The 23,855-nt window shown below is 39.9% G+C and overlaps 1 protein-coding gene across 7 annotated transcripts in view; it reads left to right on the top strand.

Moving 5' to 3' along the window:
* Nucleotides 1-23,855, top strand: part of BICD1 (BICD cargo adaptor 1) — a 198,320-nt gene that overhangs the window by 88,346 nt on the left and 86,119 nt on the right. For all 7 annotated transcript variants that reach the window (XM_074902062.1, XM_074902059.1, XM_074902060.1 and 4 more), the window contains exon 2: nucleotides 21,937-22,149. In XM_074902062.1, coding sequence (XP_074758163.1) covers nucleotides 21,937-22,149 — 213 coding nt within the window. The remainder of the gene's footprint in view (nucleotides 1-21,936; nucleotides 22,150-23,855) is intronic.

The raw sequence follows: 23,855 nt of genomic DNA, 5'->3' as shown, positions 1-23,855 counted from the left end.
AAGTTTGGTAACCATGAAGTAAGCTTGTTTCATATTTCTTCAAAGCCTAAAGAAGCATCATCCTTTCATATCTCCTGCAAAATACTTAATTATTGCAATATTATTCCTAAATCTACATTTATTTTTCCTGTTTCACCTATGTGTGTACAACAACTACAATTCACAACTGTGCTCAATCCCCCATGTGAGGCCAACATCGTGTTTCACTGTCAGCACTTCAGATTGAGAAATTATTTCATTCAGTAACACTTACTACTTCTGCATGGGAATGCATCTGGCCAACCAGAGAAGGTATCTGTTAATACTAATAAGTACTGACACCCCCTTTTCTTGGGAGTTCAGAAGAATCTATTTGCCAATGTTGTCCTAGACTATTACTTTTCCCTATAACTCCATTTTTAATTTTACTTGATGTGTTTGGGTTGTGGTTTTTGTTTTGTTTGGGGGTTTTTGAGTAAACAGCATAGTCATCTTACTGGTTTTTCAATTTAACTGCTTGCATAGAGCATCTGCTCCCCAATGTTTTCTTATGTCCACCTAAATCTAACTTCTATTGTATGTTAGAAGGCACTATTATTCGCCCATCTGGAATATAAACCCATCCATCTTTTTCTTTATTACCTTTTAGATCATTAATCGATTTCTGATCCTCCTTTGAATATTTAGGTTTCAAATCTGAGTTTACGATTGAAAGTTTTACTGTCTGGGACCAAAGCTAATGCTATGGTTGTCATTTCTGCCACCTGTCTGGCCTTTCAATCTGCCAAATTATTTCAAATTTCCTGTTCAGTGTTACCATTTTGATGCCCTCAACAATGCATGATGGCTACTTTTTCAGAGAGTTTTATGGTTTCTAGCAGCCTTAAAATTTCCTCCGCATGTTTTATTTGTTTTCTTTGTGCTGTGAATATCCTCATTCTTTCCATACGGCACCATGAGCATGTACTACTCCAAAAGCATGTTTCTAATCTTAATCTTTTTCCCTTTTGCCAGTTCTAAAGCTTTGGTCAAGGCAATTATTTCAGCCTTCTGAGCAGAAGTCCCTACTGGCAATGGTTTAGCTTCCATTACTTCGTCAGTGGTGATCACAGTGTATCCTGCCTTACGGTTTTCCCTGTTTCATGAAGCTGCTTCCATCCATGAACCAGGTGCCTTCAGCATTCTCAAGTGGTTCTTCTTTTAAGTCAGGTCTACTGGAGAAAATGGCTTCCATGATCTCCGGACAGCCACGGGTTACAGGCTCTGATGTGGTCCCGCTGAGAAAAGAGGCTGGATTCACAATGTTAGTGGTTCATAATTGGCACCAACCTGTCATCCCAAGGAAAGTTCGGAGTTCTTTTACCATTCTGGGTTTACGTGTGCGACAGATGGCCTCTTTCCATTCTCAGCTCTGTTGTTCTCCAGGAATTCCGAATCATAAGTAGGTCACTTGCTGGACCATTTGAGCTTTCTGTTGAGAGACTCGATATCCAGTAAGTCCCAGAAAGTGAAGCAAACTGACAGTCCATTGTACACAATCTTCCTTCATCCTTGTAGCTATGAAAAGGTCACCTACAGATTGTAGTAAAATTCCTCCTAGTGAGGGCAGGGTCTGGGTTTCAAGTTCCCAGGCCAGTTGATTCCCAGAGATAGTGGGGCTGTTTTTAAAACCTTGTGGTAACACTGTCCAGGTTAACCGGTTTGGTTTTGTTTTTTTTTTTTTTCCTCCCTGTATCAGGGTTTCCTCATTCAAAAGCAAATAGCTTCTGGCTTTCTTGTTAAGGCCAGGCAGAAAAAGGCATCTTTTAGATCCAATATGGTAAATCATATTTGAACTCCTTTTAATGTAGTTAACAAAGTATAAAGATTTGCCACTATAGGATATAGGTCTTATACAATTTTGTTTATTGACCTTAAATCCTGAACTAATCTATAACACTTGCCATCAGATTTCTTTTCTTTTATAAGTAAAGATAGGGGTATTACACCCTGGTTTGCATCCAATTAACAGTCCAAATTGCAAAAATTTATCAATCATTTTTTATCCCTATCTGATCTTCTGCACACAAACGATATTGTTTAATCCTCACTGGAGTATTCCTGGTTTTAATTTGATTTCTATTAATTTGGCATTCTTAGCCTTACCTGGTATTCCAGAAGCCCACACTCCTGGATATACCTGGTTCAGAATTTCTGCTGGTATTGTGCTCTCCTTTTCAGTCTGTAACAAAGACAAACTTAAAAGTTTGATTAATTGGTCTTCCTTTATTTTAAACTCAGTTCCTTTGGCACTAAAACCAATCTTTGTTCCTAGTTGTTCTAACAGGTCTCTCCCTAATAATGGTTTAGGGAAATGAGGCAAATAAAGAAACTTATGTATACCTCTTTGTTTCCTAATTTATAGGCTGTATAAAGAAAGCTTTTTCAGTCTGGCCAGTTGCTCCAACCACAGTTACAAAATCTCTGTCCATAGGTGTTAAACGTTGGTTCAAAACAGAGTAAGAGGCTAGCTGTTTTCAAAACCAAATGTTTCTCTGTTTATGTCATAGCATCTAGCATTAAGTTTGTATCTTTCTAATCAGGGTCTTAGTTCAAATCTTTTTGTGTCCCCTTGTGGGTCATCCTGGTAGTTTGCCACTACCTCCTTCCAAGCGTCTAACTTATTCATACTAAATGAAGCTTCGATTCGGGTTATTCTTCCCGGTCCCATCGCTTCTCTGAATGGTGCCTGTATAGTTGAACCTGACACTGGACCCGTTTTATGAGTCTGGGCAATGATTGGAATACTACCTCCCACCACCTCCTAACACAAAGGGGTTATCGTCCTGAGAGGGTCACACATATTCAATTCACGTATTCACATTAATATTCAATTTTCCCCCTTTTCTCTCTCAGGAGGTTGCACCTTAATTAGATGCTTTCTGTTCCTCGAGAACCCTGTTCATGTATAAAGCAGACGAGTGTTCCTCTCAGGGAGGCAGCACGTAAGTTCTAAACACAACACAGACCTGCCTCCCTGTGTTCTGAGAGATCCCTCCCAACACATCACATGAACCCCAACTCCAAATAACTGGCACAGAATCACTGCCTCCTCGCTAAAGGAGACACCGAACAAACACACAAGCAAGCAGCACCGATGACACAGCAGGCAGGCACTAGGACCTGCTCTGTACTAAGGAATGTTAACTTGTCCTGTCCATACAGTCTTAGACCTCCATTAAATAATTCTTTTACTGATTCTTTACACTATCTAAATTTCCACAAATTACTTGTATGAGCTCTTCCGAGCGCTCTATTCTGTCCCAATCTGACCAGTTCTTTACAATCTTCGCAATAAAAATTATTCCCAAACCCAACCCAAACATAATTGTCACAAGTAAAACACTCAATAACAAAGACTGGGTGACATGAAAAATCCTGAAACCCGTGTATAGGACACCAGCAGTTGACAACAGGTTCAGTTAACACCATTACAGAATCTGCCATGTGCTTTGTTCATCTCTGGCTGCACCCCTTGCGGGATCACAGAATCGCAGATCAGAACTCCACATTCGCTTTGCAGCGATGCTGCCTCTCACACCCTGCAGGCATGCAGGCACACAGACACTCTATTACTTTGTAGGCACTTAGTCTCTCAGGCACACAAGCACTCTAAAAAGGGCCCGTCACGCTTTTCACTCATACCACAAAATATACCAAATACAAAACAACAACCAAGTCCGTGTGTAGCATAAATCATAAACCATTAACTATTTGCCACAAATAAAAAGTTAATGTAAACCAACACTTAGTGCACAGTGCAAGATGTAACAATTTAAGCGCTTGAAGTGGCTATCACAAATATCCCAATTACAGCCACATTGATGTAAAATTTTGATGATAGCTATCTTGCTCGCGTTCCTCTCTTATAAGGGGTCCACTCAAGGCTCGCATTATGTGACTTTCAACTTCCCTGCGTAATGCCCTTCAATAAGAGATTTCCGCAAGCCCAGGAGAGCGGAGTAGGATTTCCAATGCAAGATGTCAGTGGTTTACTGATACCCTGCCCAAACATAAACTACCTCTTATATACCAGTCATCGATAGTTTGCCCCAAAGACCTACAAGCAAAACCCTTCCCGTGGCGCCCCCAAACTCAAACGGGTACCCTCCAGGGACTACGCTGTGCACCAGACGTCTCTGCGCACCTTACCAGCAGCCCACCAACTTATAAACATACTTTTGTTTGCAATTTAGATGATTGTTTTCTGCCCCTGCAGTGAACAGCTGAGAGCGGAGTTCCTCCGAGAAGAACTCGGAGCATGCCTATGACATCCACCCCTCAGTCGTTCCGGCAGCCGAGCAGAGATTGTCCCACCTGGGGTGCCAAAATGATGCACGGAAACAAACTCTACAACCCAGAAAGAGTTATAAAGCAGGCATGTTTATTCCGGCCAGGGTGCAAGGGGATTTCTCCACAAAGCTTGCACACCGTCTCTGGCAAGTAGCCAGATATTTATTGCAACAAAACATACATATTCATTAGGAAGGGCTGTATTATTACAATTAGTTCAGGGAATAGGTGTGATTGTTAGAATTATTCAAGGAGAGAAGTATGTGGTCCTCTTCACGGTGTCCCGCTGTTAAGCAAAGTCCAGATGTCTCCTTCCTCTTCATGAACTTTTCAACTTTGCTTCCTGCACATGCTCTCTGGCCCTTTGGTTCCTCTCCAGGTTGTAGAGTCAGCTCTTTACCTGTTTGTTTTGTTAATTGGAACTTTTGTGTCTGTTAAGATGTCCCAGGAAGTAAGTCCTTTAGCTGATATGTCTCCCCCTTTATCTCAAAGACAGGGATTAGTTTACTATCTATCCTGTTTTCTGTAAGAATGTTATCTACTTAACATTGCCTGAGGGCTAGCATTTTTTAAGGGGCCTCACAACTTTGTGATATTTTTTTTTTGCTTTTTTTCCTTTGCTTTCCTCAGATCATTCCTCTCCAATCTGCTGGTAGAATGGGTTGTAGGATCTTTCCTCCACAATACCACCACAGGTCTGCTCTGGGGATACTTAATGCTGAGTAGTTTCCCACACCATCATTAGTCACATTCAAGGTTTTTGTGCATAAGTTGAATTCTCCCACAAATCTAGTAGCCTTCTGTTCTGCTGATTAAGGATACCAATTAAACTCAGACACCAGAGTGAAAAGAGCAGGCGTATTTTACTAGTGATAGCAGTGTAATACAGAAAACATGCAGTAAGAAAAAGCAGAATAGTGCACTTAAAGCAGCAAACCGCAAAAACTAGGGTAATGCATTAAATCATTACTGCACGAGAGAGAGAATGGTGATTAAGAAAAATACATCACCACTTGCATACTTCACCATCATCCAGATCCGCAGTGGCTGGGGAGCCCCGGTTACAGCGAGGGTTTGGAGAGCCTGTCCCGGCAAGGGGGAAATCCTACGCGGTGTGTCCACCCGTAGGTGAGGCTTCCAAAGTCGCTGCAAACGGGCCCAGCCTTATAGACCAGAGATCGACAGGCCAGAATAGCTGGCACCTTTGTTTCGAGCAGAAAATTTCTGGTTTCATTCTCCTGTTGGATTCCACCCAAAGCCTGGCCAGGGCTCAGGGGGGGAAACCAAGGGAGTTTCTAACAAGGCCAGATACTTGGGCTCTCAGCCTTGCACAAGGCTAAACAGGGGAAGTTGGATACATTCTCTCCTCACTCCTGATTATACTTTGTCTAAGCTGCCTCTCTCACTAGTGAGTTTACATACTTTATTAATGACTACACACTAAGTTAGCAGCTTCAGCTTGGGGCCTGTTGTTCAGGCTGCAGTATTCCAATACTTTAACACTTTTTACATCAGCATAAGTAGGTTGTTATTACCTAGTACAATACCTACTAGCACAATGGTTATCAGTTATAAAATATACAGGATTCATCTATAGGTCAACTCAGGCTTGGGCCTGTTGTCCAAGCCTTAGCACTTCACCTTCCCACCCTGTTGTGAGAGACAGGCTGTATGGTTACCGGAGACAGTGGAGAAAATAGGTGGTATCCTTGTTCTGTACAGCAGAGAATAGTAATGCTAAAGACTTTCAAGTTTCATTACCCCAAGCAGTCTTCTCTTGGTAGAGGGCAATCATGCACTTCATGCCTTGTGGATCCTGAGTCTAACCCAAGTGGAAGGGAACAACTTGTGCCGTGGGTCTTCCTGTTGTACAGACATAGCAATTGCTATGATTTAAACTCTGTACTGTATATTTGATCCATTCTACCCAGGCATTTGTATCCCCATATCCTGTCTCTATTTCAAAAGTCTGTTTAAGATCTTTTACCTCCACAATTGTCACAATTTTAGGGTCATTATGGATGATCAGTCTTCCATCTTTAGGGGATTGAGTGGGCTGCCTTTTTCCTTAATGATCTTAGGTGGTAATGCCCATACTACTGTTTTAACTCTCGCTACAGGGTCCTTCCCTGCTACATCTGCTTCAAGGCCATAAGTGCTATCTACAAGGTTATCAGCCTTTGTGATGGCTATTACTATGGGATTACTTTGTAAAGATGAGCAGGTGGAACTGGGGACCCCTTTCGATATGCTTATTTGATCTTTTAATGCCTTTGCTGTATTGGACAGAGGAGGTGTATAGGTCCATCCCTGGTAGGTGGTAGTCCACCATACATGATCCTACCCAGGACATGAAGGCCCCCTATAAATTTGTGTCTCAGGGCATAGATATTTACTTTCACTACTTAGTTGTCTTTGGGTTTCAACACCTCCACAGTTCAACACCTGACAGGCATCAAATTGGATAGTTTGGGGTCTTTCTGTCCTAGTTAAATTTATCCAAAGTTTAACAGGATACCCGGCCCCTCCCTTCCATTTATAATCGGTCTTTTCATTTCTATTTATACTGTCACTTGTATCAAGGCCCATGGCTATTAACGTAATCCGCGCCATCCAATTTCCTTCTGATATTTTTACCACCAGACTTTTTTTTTTTTTTTTTTTAAACCATAGCTGCAATTGCTCCTACTTCCAATATTTCGCTTATTCACATCTATAAGATAGATGGATGCTTTTTTTTTTTTTTAATGTCATTGGTAGAGGATCCTCAGTAGTCTGGACTTGCCATTCACAGAGTTCCTCTGTGGGTTCAACTGGTCCTTTGAATCATGTATAATGTGTTCACCCTTTCTCAGCTGTTCGTACCACAGTCTCTGTAGTCAAGAGGACTTGGAAAGGTCCTTCCCAATCTGGCTGGAGCTTGGCCTCCTTCTAGGACTTGATTAGGATCTAATCTCCAGGATGGAACTTATGAACTGTGAATTCTAATGGTGGAGTTTGAGCTAATAGTCCTTGATGCCTGAGAAAAGATAATGAAGACAGCCCAAGTATATAGTTTTTAAGAAATACATCCTTTGTTTCAAGTACAGTAGTCCAAAGACTATCTCATAAGGGGAGATTCCTACATCCTTATGAGGAGCAGTTTGGATCCTTAATAAGGCTATAGGTAAACACTTAGTCCAAGGCAGTTTGGTTTCTACTACCAGCTTTTATAATTGTCTCCTTATTGTCTGATTCGTTCGTTCCACTCTCCCAGATGAAGGAATGTGCCAACAGTGTGGAAATCCCAAGATATGTCTAAGCTTCTCATTAAGGCTTGTAATAACTTTGAGGTAAAATGTCATCCCTGATCTGAATCAATATTTTCTACTACCCCATATCTAGGAATAATTTGTTCCAAAATTATTTTGGCCACTGTCGCTGTTGTAGCTGACAAATGATCTATTAACACCAACAGGTACCTCACTCTCCCTACTTTAGGCAATTCCGTAAAGTTGATCTGAATACTTTGAAAGGGTCTTAGACCCGGACTCCGCCCTCTGATAGGTTGTTTCTTAAGCATCTTCTTTTTTTTTTCTTTTTTTTTTTTTTTTTACGTGTTAGACATCGTTCACAAATCTGTCTGGCTATAGTGTAAATTCTTATATAGTCATATTTTCGTAGTATCAGGTCACACATGGCTTGTATGCCCCAATGGCTCCCTTGGTGCAAGATGACCAAGACTTCCCTCATAAGTTGCTTATTTAATATTTCTCTCCCATCAGGGAGTGCCCGTTTCCCATTCAGTTCACTGGCCCCCATTTCCTTAAGCATTTCTTTTTCTTTTTCCTCAAAGATTGGTGTTTCTTGTAAAATGGGTACCTCAGGGGTAAGATAATTCATGGTTACTACCCCAGGCCCTAAGGCTGCTTCTAGGGCCTTTTTGTTTGCTAATCTATTTCCCCTTGCCCAAAAAGAGTCCCCTTTTTGATGTCCATTAACATGCACCACGGCAATTTCAGCTGGCAACATCAGATTGACTAGTACCTGTCTGATAAGCTCTTCATGAGCCACTCCCTCTTTTACTTCATTTTTTATTCCTTCAATTATTGCATATCCATTATGGCTTTTTCCTTGTATTGTCCTTGAGGACCCGTCCATAAATGATCTTAGTCCTGTATGCAAAGGCACATCCCTGAGATCCACTATTGCCTTGGTTTGGTAATTTATTAAGTCTAAACAATCGTGTTCCAAGTCAGAGTCTCTGTCCTTATCTTTGCCCTTCCACAGAAAGGTGGCTGGGTTCAAACAAGGAGCTGTTTTCAATACTAGGTCACCTTTTTCAATCAATATCACTTCTTTGACTATTTCATTTATTTTTCTTAAGTCTTGTACTAATTGATAAGAACTATCCATTTTTCGAACTGGCAAAATAGGGCGTTGAAAGGGGACATACAGGGTTCTAGCAGTCCATCTTTAAGCAACCCCTCAATTATTGGTTGAAGACCTTTCCGCCCCTCTGCTAGTTGTCATACTGTGTCATGTCCGTCCAATAAGACAATTTTCAAGGGGAGGGATTTTTAGTCCTCCCCTATTACTCTCTTTGACCCACATGATGGGGTCTATTATCTGCTTCATCCTTAGTAATAGTCATATATTCCTTATAAGTGTGGATTTGTAATCCTAATCGTATTACCAAATCCTGGCCCAGCAGATTACTGTCCACCTTTGGGACATATCAAACTGGTAGTTTTAAATACACAAACCATAAACCCTTCCCCTTTTATGCCGGCCACCGACACCCATTGGTCTGATAGTGCCAACCCCAAGGGAATATAATTTAAAGACGTCCTGCTTGCCCCGGTATCAACTAAGAATATCACTTCCTGCTCCCGGGGTCCCACCCTCAAATATATCAAGGGCTCTTGGTGGGATTTCTAGATAAAGAGCCCCTCTTAGTAGGTCCTCTAGTGGTCTCTCATTCCATCCCTTCTGGATGTCTGGCCATGCTTTTGTGACAAAGTGGACTTTTTCTCATGTGACCTCGTAGCCTTTGTAAGAAGACTGACAGAGTTTTGTCCTTTTCCTGTTGAATCTCAAGTGCCTTTATGAAATTCTGAGATAGAAGTTTAAGTCTTGACATAACCAGTTCCAGTTGACCCATATTTTGGCCAAAAAACCTTACGTCCCAAAAATGGGCTCCTTTGTCCACACAAAACCACAATAATATACCATCTTCTCTTTGTCTTTTCCCTTTGTATTTGGAACCTTCCTCCATCTTATCAACATTCTCCCCAACAGACTGTCTGGGGGAATGGGGGAATGTTTTCAGGGACCTTCCCTGAATTCCCACTAAGCTAATTTCCACTAATTCCCACTAAGTTTGTTCCCCATTTTTCTTATTTCCCGAGACTTCTGGTCGTTTTAATCACGGTACAGCAGAACTGCTACTGCAGACTCCACCCTCAGCCCGTACTAACGTACAGCTCACTTGCTCCCACACACCAGAATCTCCCAGACCACTAAGGCATTACTTAACAGTCCAATTTTCTTACCTTGGTCCGTGCACAGAGTTACCTGGTCTTAACAGTGCATTCCAGGGTTCCTTTTACCTTTTTTTTTTTTTTTTTTCCCTTCTGCCCCCAGTGGTTCACAAGGCCTGTCTATATTATCAGTCTCAGGATCTCAGTCTGTCCCTGTGGAGCCACCATCGATGATTCATGAGACCGTTGAACAGGGTGCGCCTCCTTGTCCTCAGTGGCAGAGACTCCCAGGAGATGACTTTGCTCCTGGACGAGCCCCCAAATTGTGAGAAGCGCTCAGTTGCCAGTTATCAACGGCTCAGACAGGATGCAGTGCGAAGCACTCTTTATTACATTCTTGCAAGACCAGGTGCCCCACCAGGTGGACTCGCCTAACAGCCATCGTGCAATGGTTTATATCCCTTGCTCCCGACCGCGAGTTCCCTCCTCTGATTCCTCATTGGCTGAGTACTACAGGGTGTACAGACTTCCTGAACCGCCTACCGATACGCCCCTTCATGTATGTGAACATATGTCGCATGTTCATGGAAACAACCCTGGCTTTCTCCAGGGCAGAGAAGTTAATATGCATGAGCTCATCACACAAGCTTACTCAGACAGAAAAAGTTTGAAATTCAGGTTCCCCAAGTCTCTAGGTGTCTGCATCCATCTAAAGACATTTCTAAGTACTGGTCATCACAGTTGACAAAAGGGCTACCTGTCTTCTCACCCCAGGCCAGGAATTTCAATGGTTTGCTCTTCCAATGAATTGTTCTCGTTAACTGCTTTGGCAAATCACTCCTACCCTTCCCGTCAGGCTGAATATGAGAAAACAACATTCTTTCCCTTACAGTTTTTAAAAATTATTTTTATTTTATTTCAATTATCAAACTGTTCTTAACCAGTGAGTTTTCTTACTTTCACCCTTACGATTCTCTCCACCATCCCACTTTGGGGGGGAGTGAGCGAGTGGTTGTGTGGGTCTTAGTTGCCAACTGGGGTTAAACTATGACAAGTGAACATTGGGATTAATCCAAAAGTCAGTTCTCTCTTAATCAGAGGTCAGTTGTAGACATACAGAGGTTTCTTCTCTAGGAAACCTTTCAGGTGCCCCAGCAATTAAATTTACGTTGCCCTCCTGACTACTGCTCTTTCTGGGCTGCTTGTTTCACAGAGTTATAGACAATGAGCCTTAAATAGGGCCCACTGCTGTGCCTTTAGAGTTAGGTCTGCTCCTTCTACTGTCATGCGTTGCTTTGCATTTAGCAACATGCTTTTAATTTACTATTTGATCACCCAGGGCTGCAAAAGCCCTCTGCTAGTCTTTACAGTCAGCTTTGGCTCCTACTTCCCCAAATAGCATGCTACCGGATGACTCCATAGTGTGATCCATTGTGCATGCTGGGAATGGATCTCCTGAGAAGCCCATCTGAATGCAGTTGGCTGGGCAGATCTGTGCTTAGGTCATCTTACAAGCAGGATAATAAAGGGCCAGTCATGGCCAGTTTGGTAGTTTCCAAATGGAGCTGTTATGCTCAGCCTGTTGGGGAGAGGGGAAAGGCATCAAAAGAGATGCTGCTTTCTGAGACAAGTAACTGCCCTCTCTGCTCCCATTTCTTTTACAAAAACTATAGAAACCAGACTCTTGAGAGGTTCATGAAAATGTTCAGAGGATTGCAAATTTTTAGAAAAAATAGCGTTTATGAGGATTGGGATGTTAGTGTTTACCTCTGCAGGAGCTGATTATAGTCAGTTCTTTCCTGCTGCTGCATTTGGGGACACCATCTAGCTGGTGACTCATTGAGATAGACAAGCAATAAGGACATATCTTGAAAAAGTCAGAGAAACACAAAGAAGGGTAGAGCAAGTCTTTATGCTTGCCTCTGTCAGTTCAAGGATAAGATTATGCTGCTTTGATTATCTGAGAATTTCCGATGGGTCCAAAAAATATCTTAAAGGAGATAAGGTGGGTTTTTTTCTTCTCCATGAAAATATCCATTTTAGTTTCTAACTTCTTTTGTTTGTATGACAAAGAGAAGTATTATGAGCATAATGACTTCTGCCTGGAGGGTGACATTTTACAGTGCTTTGAAGACAATATTGTACCTGTATTACTTCTTTTCTTATTCAAAAAGAGGATTTTCCTGTTCTTAGAGAAGAAAGTACTTCATTCTGCTGCTTGGTAAAAATACTACCACTTACTATACATTTAGAATATGTAGTTTTAGATCTCTGCTTTTTTTTTTTACTTGAAAGAAAATAGTACAAAATGTTAAAAGAGGAGTATCTAATGAAAATAGATGTTCTATTGCTTCCAGAATATATGTAAACACAGTTAAGTGTTTTGCAGTAGAAGAATACCATTTCCTTCTGAATTAGAGATGAAACCTCAGAATGCTTCCTCAAGTGAGGTTTAGATAGTTTAAAGCTTTTGGGTCATTCAGTAAGCTGGTAGCCTACAGATGTGTAAGTAGTTCTGTTCTTCAGGGATTGTGTGGGAAAATAACAATTCGTTATTTTTTAAAATTGCATGAATGTCACCAAAACAGGATAGAAGAACTTATTGACACCAGTGTGATGTGGATAAGCAGATACTCCTTGATTAACGCCTGGGTGTGCAGGGTAGATGTCTCATCAGCAGTGCACACCTAACTCGTGTATCATGCTGACCACACAGGGCACAGCAATACACAACAAACAAGTTCTTACACATAAACATGACAGCTCCCACAACTCACCCTTCCACTCTCATCACCTTCTGGCCGTGCCTGCCCGAGTTCTGAATTGAGTTGGGGGGACCGCCCCTGCCACCACCACGGACACTGACCTGAAAGAAAGACCCTCCAATGTCTCTGATGCAAGGACCCTGGCTCACACTGCACCTCCGACATGCCTTGAGGCCCCCTCGCAATGCGTCGTCCAGAACACTTGGTCTCCAGGGCAACAAATCATCCCTACTGAACAGTCTAACAATGGTACCTCGTCATGAATCTTTGATTAGAAATCTAGTTAATAATTCTTAGTACTAACGCCTATGTGGCGTTAGCCTGGAACTTTACAAAGTACTTTGTAGCAGCATAACTGGTTGTATGGTTACTCTAAACTAAATACAGTATTTTCATGACTACTTTACTAAAATATTACACTACTATCTTTTTATAAAACCAATACTCCTGTAAAATTCCATTTAATTGATTAGGCCTAATCATTCCCTATGAAAATCATAAAAACCCCATTAATATCAGCTCAAATTAATAACAAATCAGTAACAATCAGTAACATGAATGTACTTGAAATTTAGCACAAACGTAATATTATGACAATAAGATTACAGTTTTCCACTCATCACTTTTTGTATCTATGTTGAGGCATACTCCTCGTATCTGCAGCATACATGGATACAGGATTTCTCCATTGCTTTTTTTACTCTAATGTGCAAAGAGCTTATCTTCTGAGAAACAGCTTTCTTCTTCCTTGCTCCATCCAGCTTCACTGGCTGGTATGCACCTCTGTCTAGGATGTGGTTGTGTCCCTACTCCTTGTTTCTTCCCTTCTTTTTCAGAAGAGGTGTTCTGGGCATGCAGCCTTTTTTTTCCTTATATGCTGCTCTGAGATAGTACTGATTTGTGATGAGTCTTTCCTTTCTCCCCCTTGTGCCTTTGCAGCTGAAAATAATAATTCCCTATACAGTACTACCATTGAAACTTCTCTCCAGCAGAAAACTACAGCAAAAGTAATAGCAGCAATGTAGAGTGTAGTTGGTATTCATGCATGCATGTTGTTTTTATTATTCACTAGCAACATGACTTTGCTTAGACCACTCCTAAAATGTGCTAAAAAATGTGCTCTCACTATGGAATGTGAGTTTACATATGGGGAGCTAATGTGAAATAACTAGAATGTCCCAGCAGGCCGACAACTCTTAAAGAGTTGGATTTTGGCACACATTCTTTGCAGCTTTATTCAAGCAAGGGCAGGAGAAGGAATTGCAATTATCTCAGTCATTTCACAGTTAGAAAAACAGAAAAAAGGAAAGCAGTCAGAAAAGAAAAAAACCATGAACCATGGGTTTTTGCTGTTTACTGCAAAGGTAATAGAGCCTACATGGAAAGCATATTTCATCGCAGATTTCAGACACAATTTTTTAAAAGAAAGGATATCTTTGACAGTTTTCTGTGTGTTTGTTCTGGTAATGCTTTTATTGGTTTTAACTGGAATTTTGTAATAGCTGGAAGTTGGCATGATGATAGTGTGAACTCATATAAGCACCAATACAGACATTAGTGCAAATTTTTAAGCCACTTCATGTTTCATTAATAATGTGTGAATTATTTTGTTTGTAGAAATAATTTAATCATTGGCCATATTCATTTTGAACAGAGCTGCTTTAAAATTACCAGCACGAACCTAATTAATTGTGTTGTAGGTAAGTGGTGCTCTTTGTTACAAGCTTCCTCTTTCTTGTATTTTCCGTGCCTGGAGGGAATAGAACAGGACAGAGAATTTAAATCCTCATCTAGAGTGCTGTTAAAGGCAATTAAATGGAAATTCTTATTCACTCCCCTCTTTAGTGGCTTGCTGATAAACAGTGGAGGTTAGTATTGAATGTTCATTTTCATGGTAAAGCTTTCTTCTTCTTCTTCTTCTTGTCTATAAATATTTCCTAACCATCAAATTTAGGAATATTTTTGTTCCTTATTTATAAAAAAGCAGCATGGTTGTTTAAAGCGTCACACCGTAGCATATTGATTGAAATCAGCACAATGTGTACTGGGACTGCAGAAGCACGGCTGTATCTGTAGCTGAATTGAATGTAAATGCTCTTTTCCCCCAGTTCTTCCTGAAGGCTTTGTTGATTAGCATCTGATAGATGGATTTCAACAGGCCTGTAGACACTGTAGGGATCTACTGAGAACAGACAGAAAACATCCACATTATGAACACTTTTATCTAAGCTTCCTTGGGGAAAAGATGATGAATTGTTGACATTTGTCCTACTGCTCTGTATCTGTAAACAGTCTCAATATTACTTATGTTTACTATGCATCTGAACTCAGTATTTCTGGCATAGATAAAACCTCCAGCACATCGGTTTGCAAGTCTTTTTTTTGTAAGTTAAATCTCTCATGCATATATTAACTTACATGACTTTACCACTGCACCAGCATTTGCATTATTATTGAACTGAGTTGATTAAGTAAGCTGGTATTTGGAAATAAAGTTAAATGCTTTTTGCCTTCAGGAGGTAATAAAATACCTTCTTCAGGTAACATTTGTGGTTTTATCATAGTTACCTATACTGTGCTCAAAACTATAATATATTCTATTTCAGAATGCAGTATTAAGAAGCAGGCATTCTTTATTAACGGCTGGGTGCACAGGGGAGTTGTCTCACCAGCAATGCACACACAACTCGTGTAAAACAGAGATTATATAGGATACAGTAATGCATAACAAACAAGTTCTCATACATAAGCATAATTCCCGTAGCTCATTTTCTTATTCCTACCTCTTTCTGGTCATGTGCTCCTGAATCCTGAAATGAGTCGAGGAGCTGCTTGTGTGACCACCATGGACCACCACCTCAAAAGAAAGACCCCTGAATGTCCTTGTCTCAGGGACTTTGGCTTGAACTGCACTTTTAAGATGCTTCAAGGCTTTGTTACAATGCATCTCAAAAACATTCATCAACAAGATAATAAATCATTTTCTAGCAGGCACCTACACAGTGGTGTTTGTTATAGAATCATTCTACAAATAGATCACCAGTTAATGATTACTTTAGTTTAAGATTATACAGTAGTTGCTAACATATAGCAACTTTAAAGTTTTATTTTATCTACACATTTCTTATCCTGTATCAGAATTAGTGATGAGATTGAGCATCTTTCTATTCTCTGCCTCTCTGCAGGAGACTCCAGCATCCTGCTTTCTTGAACACAGGAAGAATCAGATAAATGGGATTCTTCTGTAGCTTTAAGCTGTTTTCAGCTAGCTTGTCAACCCAAAAGTTCGTGGTCTAGTTTTCTTGCCTGTATGCCCATGCTGGTTCAGGCTGTGTTCTCAATCTGGTTTTGAGTTTTCCACATGCTTCCCTGCATGGGATGTCCATCTTGCATGCACAATCCACACAGTACCTATTAATTTTTTTCTCCTGTCATCATTAACCATGCATCTGTCTGGGTTTTGATCACAATATGCCTATTATTTGCATTTGAAGACTTTAATCACTTCAGTATTGGATTCCAAAAGCGAACCTATTGACCTGTCTCAGATGTCTTAAATGAACATCCAGGAGGTCATGTCAACTGCATGAAAATTTAGTCAAAATTACAAATACATTTTAGAAGCATAAAACTTTCCCACTTTTTAAGAAAACAGATATATGATTGGAGCCCATCAGTCATTTCTGCCAGGGCATCGTCATTTGCTGTTGCACTGCAATGCTGCCAAGAAACACAAGTCAGGTTTAGACTCAGTGCTACCTTCTGTGTTCTTCAGGAATAAAACACAGTCCTTGTCCAAGACCCAGGGCAATCTGTGTACCCAAAGTGTGAGGGAGCATGGAATGGCGGCCAGGTGATCAGAACTGAGCAGTGAGCATATGCCTGTAGATAGCCCACAAAGGGAGATTCCCAGTTAGGCTGAATGTTGACCTGGATTTACTAGCAATTAAACTGCTACATGCAGGTTGATTTCAGCAGCGTTCAGGTGAGCAGGGTGTGAAATACTGGAGGTAAGTTAAGGAAGTAATGTGTCTAATGGAGCCGCATCCCATTTTACAGGGGGGCCAGTTTTGTACCAGCTGGTTTTGAGGGAAGGGCTAGAGCCTGCTCAGCCACTCACTCCCCTGCTCCGCCTTGCCTAGAGATTTCCTCACAGACCTGTGTCTGCCACTGACTGCTCCTTAGCAGAAAAATGTCAGAAAACACTGAGCTTTGGTTAACAAATTGTGAAGAAAGAAAGAAAGAAAATAAGAATAATAAGCTTAAAAACCACTAATAAACACAACTCATCTGACAGAGAGATGCAGAATTGCCAGCGACTAAGGGAATATTCAGTGATAAGTGGGCGTTCAAGTTGTGCCACAAAATAAAACCTGACATTAAGCCCAGTTAGGCATCTCTAGGAAAGATTTCCATCTGTGGTGCCGTACTGACATTTGCCTAGGAAGTATGCTACCCTCTTGGATAATCCCAAACTGTTTTTTTCCTGCTTTTGTTTTAGGAATATGGAGGTAACTAATACATAATACATTCTGTTTTGCAGCAAGTTAGCAGCTGAAATAGGTAATAATTTGAACAAGTTCAATGGAGTTGCATTATGCATCAGAAAAACTACATTAAGTGTCAGAGCCATAAAGGTAGGCTGCCTGCTTGTCCTGATAGCAGTCAGGTCATGTTTTATTGCTTATTAATCATCACAGACTAGAAGAGTGAAGTTCTATGCAAACACTTTAGAATTCCACTAGAAGGTGGCTAGTAAAAATAAAAATGAAACCCAGAAATAGCATCCTTCATTACCTACTTACGGGTTTTTTTGCTTTTTTTGCATAATTTGCTGCTTTCTACACCTAAATTAGACATCTAGCTTCTCTTTTTTCTTTTTTTTCTCCAAGTACTAAACAGAATTTTCATTTTACAAACATCATTTCCTGTCACTCACTGCACATTAGCTTTCTGTTGCTGTTTTTATTTTTCATATACATATTCTTACATATGTTGTTTGGAACGGTTGTATTTTTCTATTGCTCTTTTACAAATCTGTGCCAGTTTTATTCACTGCATTATTTCTTTCGTGCTAGTTTGCTTCTGATACTGGAATTTCCACCTGGGGTTATTTAGAGTTCAATGGCAAATGGCCTTTTCCTCAAAAGTTACACCTTTCTGTATGATCAGACTGACCTCTTACCTGTGTATGCCTGCTGTTGGCATCCTTTATCATGCACTCAAACAAATACTGATCATTATTTTATTGTACTCAAAGTTCAAATTTTAAGACACCCCTAAAAAGTCATGATACTGTTACACAATTTTTCAGGTCTCAGAATATATATTTACAACATTTAATGGCATCTTGTTACTCAGCTTTTATTACCAACTTACAAAAAATGTATCTCCTGACTCATTCAAGAGCATTCTTTCAAGCAAAGTCTTGAGTAAAGTGGTGGGACTAGTATAAGGTGAAATTCAGAGTGTTCTCTGTTAGGACAGTCTTTTTCAAAACAGTAAACCTGCCTCAGTCTTTGTAGCTGACTTAAGCTATTGTGCCTACACTGGGAGGGGGTTTCTCAAGGGAATAGAAGCCATAAAGGGCTATACAGCCCCGTCTGAGTCCCAACTTGAATTTGGAAGACAATGTGCTTTGTCAGAAAAGCTCAGCAATGTGGTTGCTGAAACTACTCTGCAATGTGATTGCTGAAACTAAGAGCTACCCAGGGACAAGTAGTGATGATTTCAAAGTGATTTTAATGAGTAGTCACACCAAGCAAGGCAGCACCGTAATGAAAAGAACTGTGGTAATTAACAATAACGTCTGCAAGATATAGTACTGCACCCATCCCTATACATACCATCATAGAAATAATGCAAGTAAGCGATCTGAGCACCATTCCCACAGTCACAACTACAGTTCTTGGCTTCAGCAGTTACTTCTTCGTGGCTAGGTCAGAGAACTCTGTAGCATATATTGACATACTTGTTGTATTCCAGTTGAAAAGATGCAATAGCATGGAAGAGCCTGGCCCTGCTTATACCATCCTGGCATCACCTGAAATTTGTTTTAGAGAGAAGCTGGGATGGTACTAATATAGATGACAAAGTACTCTTAGACAGGAACAGCATACTTCCAGGAGCCAAACTATATGACTTCTCTATGAATAGCTGACCAAAATATTGGGATCTTATTCAATGATGAACACGGGGAACACCTGCTCCGCATTTGCATGGTACTTCTTTCTCTCCTTCAGTGTCATGTAGTGTCAAAGGAAGGCTGTTTCCCCAGTCAATTTTCCATAGCAGGCTGTTTTTTTCCAAATATACAATACCATATGTTCAACCAACTGGTTTGTATCCAAAATTTGACCCAAATGCAAGTGAACTTTCTTGAGCTTGCAGTACAGGTTGCCACCTTCTCATGTTTTGAGCTTCATCTGCTGCTCTTTCTTCCATACCTGATGCCAACACCAGTTGCATCCAGATCTCACATAGGAATGCCTCTGTTTGTGCCAAATGCTCCTCCAGTTTGTATCTTGTTGTTACTGGGTTTCACTAATACTTGTTTCCTAGCCCCTGGGGACCTTTTGACTCTTTACTGTCCAGCATGTTCAGGAGGTAATTGTAAAGGCTGAAGTGGGCTGCTCTCCCAGGCTGCAGCCTGTTCATGCTGTTGGCTGAGCATGGTGTTCATGTGAAGCAGTAGTGTGAGGTGTTACATCCAGGCCTGGAAACCAATAGTTGTTGGAAGACAACTGTTGCATCTGTTACAAGATTAGTTGACCTGAAAAGTTTTTCAGGTGACTAATGTTTCCCACTTTAGGGATGGCTTCAGTGAAATAAGTGAGCACAGTTAATTGAAATATTTATATTATAGCAAGGTTATAAGGTTTTATAACTAAGTAAACATATTAAGCAAATTATTAAAACATGAAATCAAAATAGAAGAAATATCTGGCTACCAGCTGAAAAATATTTATGTATGTCTTAATTTAAAAGTGATCAATCTCGTGGAATGCCTTAAGTGGGTATGTCTGGAAAGTTTAAACTTTTTGGTGTTCTATACAGATCATGAAATACATAAACAAGACTTTTTGCTTGCTTTTTAATTAAAAGACATCTTTTGTTCCTCTTCTTGTTGCATGGACCTGCATAATTTCTACTTAGATGGAAAGAGAATTATGCTTCCTTTCTTTCCTGTGATTTTTAACATATTGATAGGAGTTCAAGAAGAAAATTGAATAGTATAATATACAGTAATGTTCAAATTTGATTTCATAGGAAAAAAAAGTTCAAATTATTTTCTCTGACATTTTCTGTGGTCACAGGTACAAGGAAATGTTAAGTACCAGTAATCTTCTGTTATGCTGTGCACCCTTCCCAAAATCTGTATTTATGGCCATTCTCAAACACCACACATGCTAAAATGCACCTTCAAAGTACATTTGAGGAAAATACAGTCTGCACCTGGAAGACGATCGTCACTGTGTACTGGTATTTATCCATAGTGCTTTAACTATAGTGCTCTGGTAGAGAGGACTCCAGCTCCCATTTCTTCATGAGCTTCTGCAGCCCTGTCAACCCTGCCTGCTGTTCTGCTGCGGTTTTGATTTTCCCCCCTGATAGGTGGCCTTTACATTTATCTTGTAGGGATCTTTGTTAGACTGATGCTTTTTGCTCAGTCTCAAATTAGGAACAGTGAGCCTCTGAATATATGTATGTAGATTAAGATATAATTTATTAACAGTGTTCCTGAAACAGTCATCTTAGATTCACAGATATAGTGACTGAATCAGTGCTTAACAGTTTCATTAAATTGAATCTCTTGTTATTTGGAAAATCCTATTTGGCAAGTTGCTGATGCTTGCTATTTCAGTAACTTGCAGTCTTTTGAGAAGACAGCTGGGTTAATACATTATTGAATATTTTTAGAATCCTTTAATGCTGAGTTCACAGGATTCTCTAAGTGAAGTAGACTTAAAAGCTAAGAAGTTTTTTAACAGGGTTTCTCTTTGAAGTTTCTAAGGGGCTGCTTCAGTTCTAGTGCCAGTAAAACTTAAAATGTGTTCTGCAAGGCTATAAATAGTGGCAGTAAAACAATGGATTTGGCAAATAATTCTTATTTATGGGAAGGCAAAGGAGGCTACTGCTTACAGTGGGTACCAATGTATACTCTGCTTTGTGGTTTCATAGGACTGGGTAAAAATTAAGCTTTTGGGGAGAATTTCCCACTGAAAGGACATATATTACTATGACTTACATCTTTCTCTCCTACTTTGGGGAAAAAAATTAAAAATCATGGTCTTTCAAATACACTGTCTTTGAATTAAGATATATGAGAGACCTTTTGCATATGATGGACTAAATATTCTTAATATCAGAGGCCTTCTTTTGACTTTTTTTCAGAATTGGGCCATGTCATTTTCAACCAAATGTCTGTTTTTAAAGATAATACAAACAAAAAAGGTTTTGATTTCATTTTACTTTATATATTATTTTATTACTATTTTTATTTATATATTATTTTGTGTTATTACATTATTTTTTATGTTACTATATTATTGCAGGATTTTCCCCTCTGTCTTTCATATCTAAATGATATCTCCATCACTTCTACTATCATGGCTTGTACTTTTCTTTCTTCCAGGTTGTTTCAGAGCTGTCCAAAATAACATCAGAAATTGTCACTGAGAAATACTGCCTTATTAAATTGATCACTCTAAGCCAGTAACAAGAAGAGGATCACTGAAAATTATCTGTATATTTAGAAACTTCTTGAATATTTAAATATTGTTTCTTTTCAGCATAGGCAGAAAAGACCGAGTGCAAATGAAATGAATGGGTGGTCAAATTCCATGTTTAGCTTACCAGTGGTATAGATGGCCACTGCTGGATACTCAACTCATTTATCTTTCTTTCAAGTTATGGGAAGCTTTTTTTCCATATCTTGAAGTCAGGTCCTATGACAAAAGAGTGTTGAAAATGGAAAGCAATTTAGAAAGATTTGTCAGGTATTTATGCTTTTTAAAGCAAAACAAACCACACATTTATTTTGCAGAACTAGAGAAGAAAGGAATTGACCAATTATCAGCTGGCCTCCTGCAGGAGAATTAAACACTGGCACTAATTAATGGCTTGTTAGCAGAGCACCATCTTGATCTCAGTGGAGGTTGCCTGGATAGGGGCCATAAATCCATACTGCAAATGAGAACAGCTTCAAGATGCTTCATTTCAGCTAAATGAGATGGTGGCCCTCAGCTGCTGGGAAGCTGCTAAGGCAGTATTTATTAGGTCAGAGTTTGGGACTTACAGATCCATTTTGTTCCCGCTGGCTATGCTGCTGCTCATTATCATTGATACTTTTTCTAGGGCTTCAGTAGTTTTATACTGTGCATGTTTTCCTCTTGCAGGCATTTGGACAGTCCTTCTCAATTCACCGCAAAGTGGCTGAAGATGGTGAAACACGTGAAGAGACTCTCCTCCAGGAGTCTGCATCAAAAGAAGCTTATTACCTTGGGAAGATTTTGGAGATGCAGAATGAGCTGAAGCAGAGCAGGGCAGTGGTCACCAATGTTCAGGCAGAGAATGAGAGACTCACTGCTGTTGTCCAGGACTTGAAAGAGGTAAATGGGGTTGTGCAGGGAGCAGGAGGCTGAATTTTCTTGGAATATCATGGATGGCATGGCTCTGACTCATGAAAATACTACAAGAAGTAAAAATGCTCACCTACCACCAGTCTGTGATCATCCCAGAAATCACTTGGCCAGAGAGGGATATAACTTAGAAAGGAAAAAATGTAACTTTGTTACTATTTTTAAACAGCAACAAACTCCCCCTACAAATACAGTAAAACTCAATTCAGGAAGCTATCATTTCCAAAGCACACTTAGCATTTTATATTGTGTTTTATAGTACCTACATATAAGTGAGTTTTACATAAACACATTTTCCACATGTTTCTGATATTCATGCAGCTCCTCTCTTTCTCAACATTCATGTAATTTCTCAGGTATTCTGGACTGGCTAGAATTAAATAAAGCTTTCACCGTCTTTTCTACTGTAGAGCAAAATTAAAATGCATGCTCATGCTTAGAAAATTAACAAAAGGAAGCCAAATGTAGTTACTGGCCGTATGGGACACAGTGGTTATTGATTGATTTCAGTGGAGAATTTAGTAATATTTAATAACTTGAACTTTTTTTCTTGAAAACTGGAAGTTTAGACAGAAGGGGTTTTTACTTATTGTTTCTATATCCCAGTTAGTGGAGGGCTGATATAATTTTACTGGTTTATTCTTTCTGTATTGGTCGTTAGCTTTCACAATTCATGGAGCAAAGTTCAGCACAAGACCATACATGAGAGGAAGGTGACTCTGTTTCCTTCAGCTATGCTAGCAAATCGACTCTTGCTCACCTTCTTAGACTCTTAGACTAGCCATTTTCGCCAGCATTAATTATGGAGAAATGGAGGATGAGGAATACTGACTATCAACTCTTAGGTTTCTCATAGATTTGTGACCATGTGCTCATTTTGGATGTACGTTTTGTGCTCTTAAGGAGTTGACATTTATTGAAAACTTTAGTCTCTTTGGCTCGTCCCTCTCCTGTGAGTCCCTGTGCAACACTGCTGGTCTATTCATTGGTCTCTAGTCTCCTTTCCTGGATGTAGGCTGGTTTTGCAGTCTGGGTGTCAAGTTGCACATGAGTCTGCTATGATCTTGATAGTCTGTTTGCCAAGGTGCCTTCAATACACACTTTTCTTTTATCCTTCTGCCATTTCTTCTAGTGCTTTCAGATGCACATTCATACCTCATTTCTACCAGTCCTACTGTTTCTCTTAAAAATCTCTACAGATTCAGTTTTTTAAGCAAAGCAACTACGTGGAGGAGAAGGCAGCACTTGGAAGTAACCCCACATCTTCCCTGCTTTCCCGAGGAATGCTTGGATGTTAGGGGCTCTCCCCAGTGCCCAGTTGCTGGAAGAGATATTTCCTAGGTGATTCTGGAAAGTGAATCTTTCATGTGAACTTAACAAATGAGCAAAGATTATCATGCTTTCTGTAGCTGAGTGGAATGGCATTCCTTTAACCTACAGAAACCCCTAGGACAGGGTATCCCTGGAACTGGATCCTTTACTCCCATTGAACATTCTTTAACAGTTGAACTGGACTTGCCCATAATACAAATCAGGTTTCAGTAAGAAGTAAATGTATGCTATTTATTTCCAAGTTTCAATTAAAAGATGTGATTGTAATTGCTATTGTGATGGTCATAAAACAAAACAAATCAAGTTTATATCTACTCATCCTAAAATCATATCCTAAAATATTC

The sequence above is a fragment of the Athene noctua genome, chromosome 3 (genome assembly GCF_965140245.1).
Source record: "Athene noctua chromosome 3, bAthNoc1.hap1.1, whole genome shotgun sequence".
NCBI lineage: Eukaryota > Metazoa > Chordata > Aves > Strigiformes > Strigidae > Athene > Athene noctua.
Note: the sequence above shows the minus strand (reverse complement) of the source record. Positions and strands in the feature narration are given on the sequence as shown.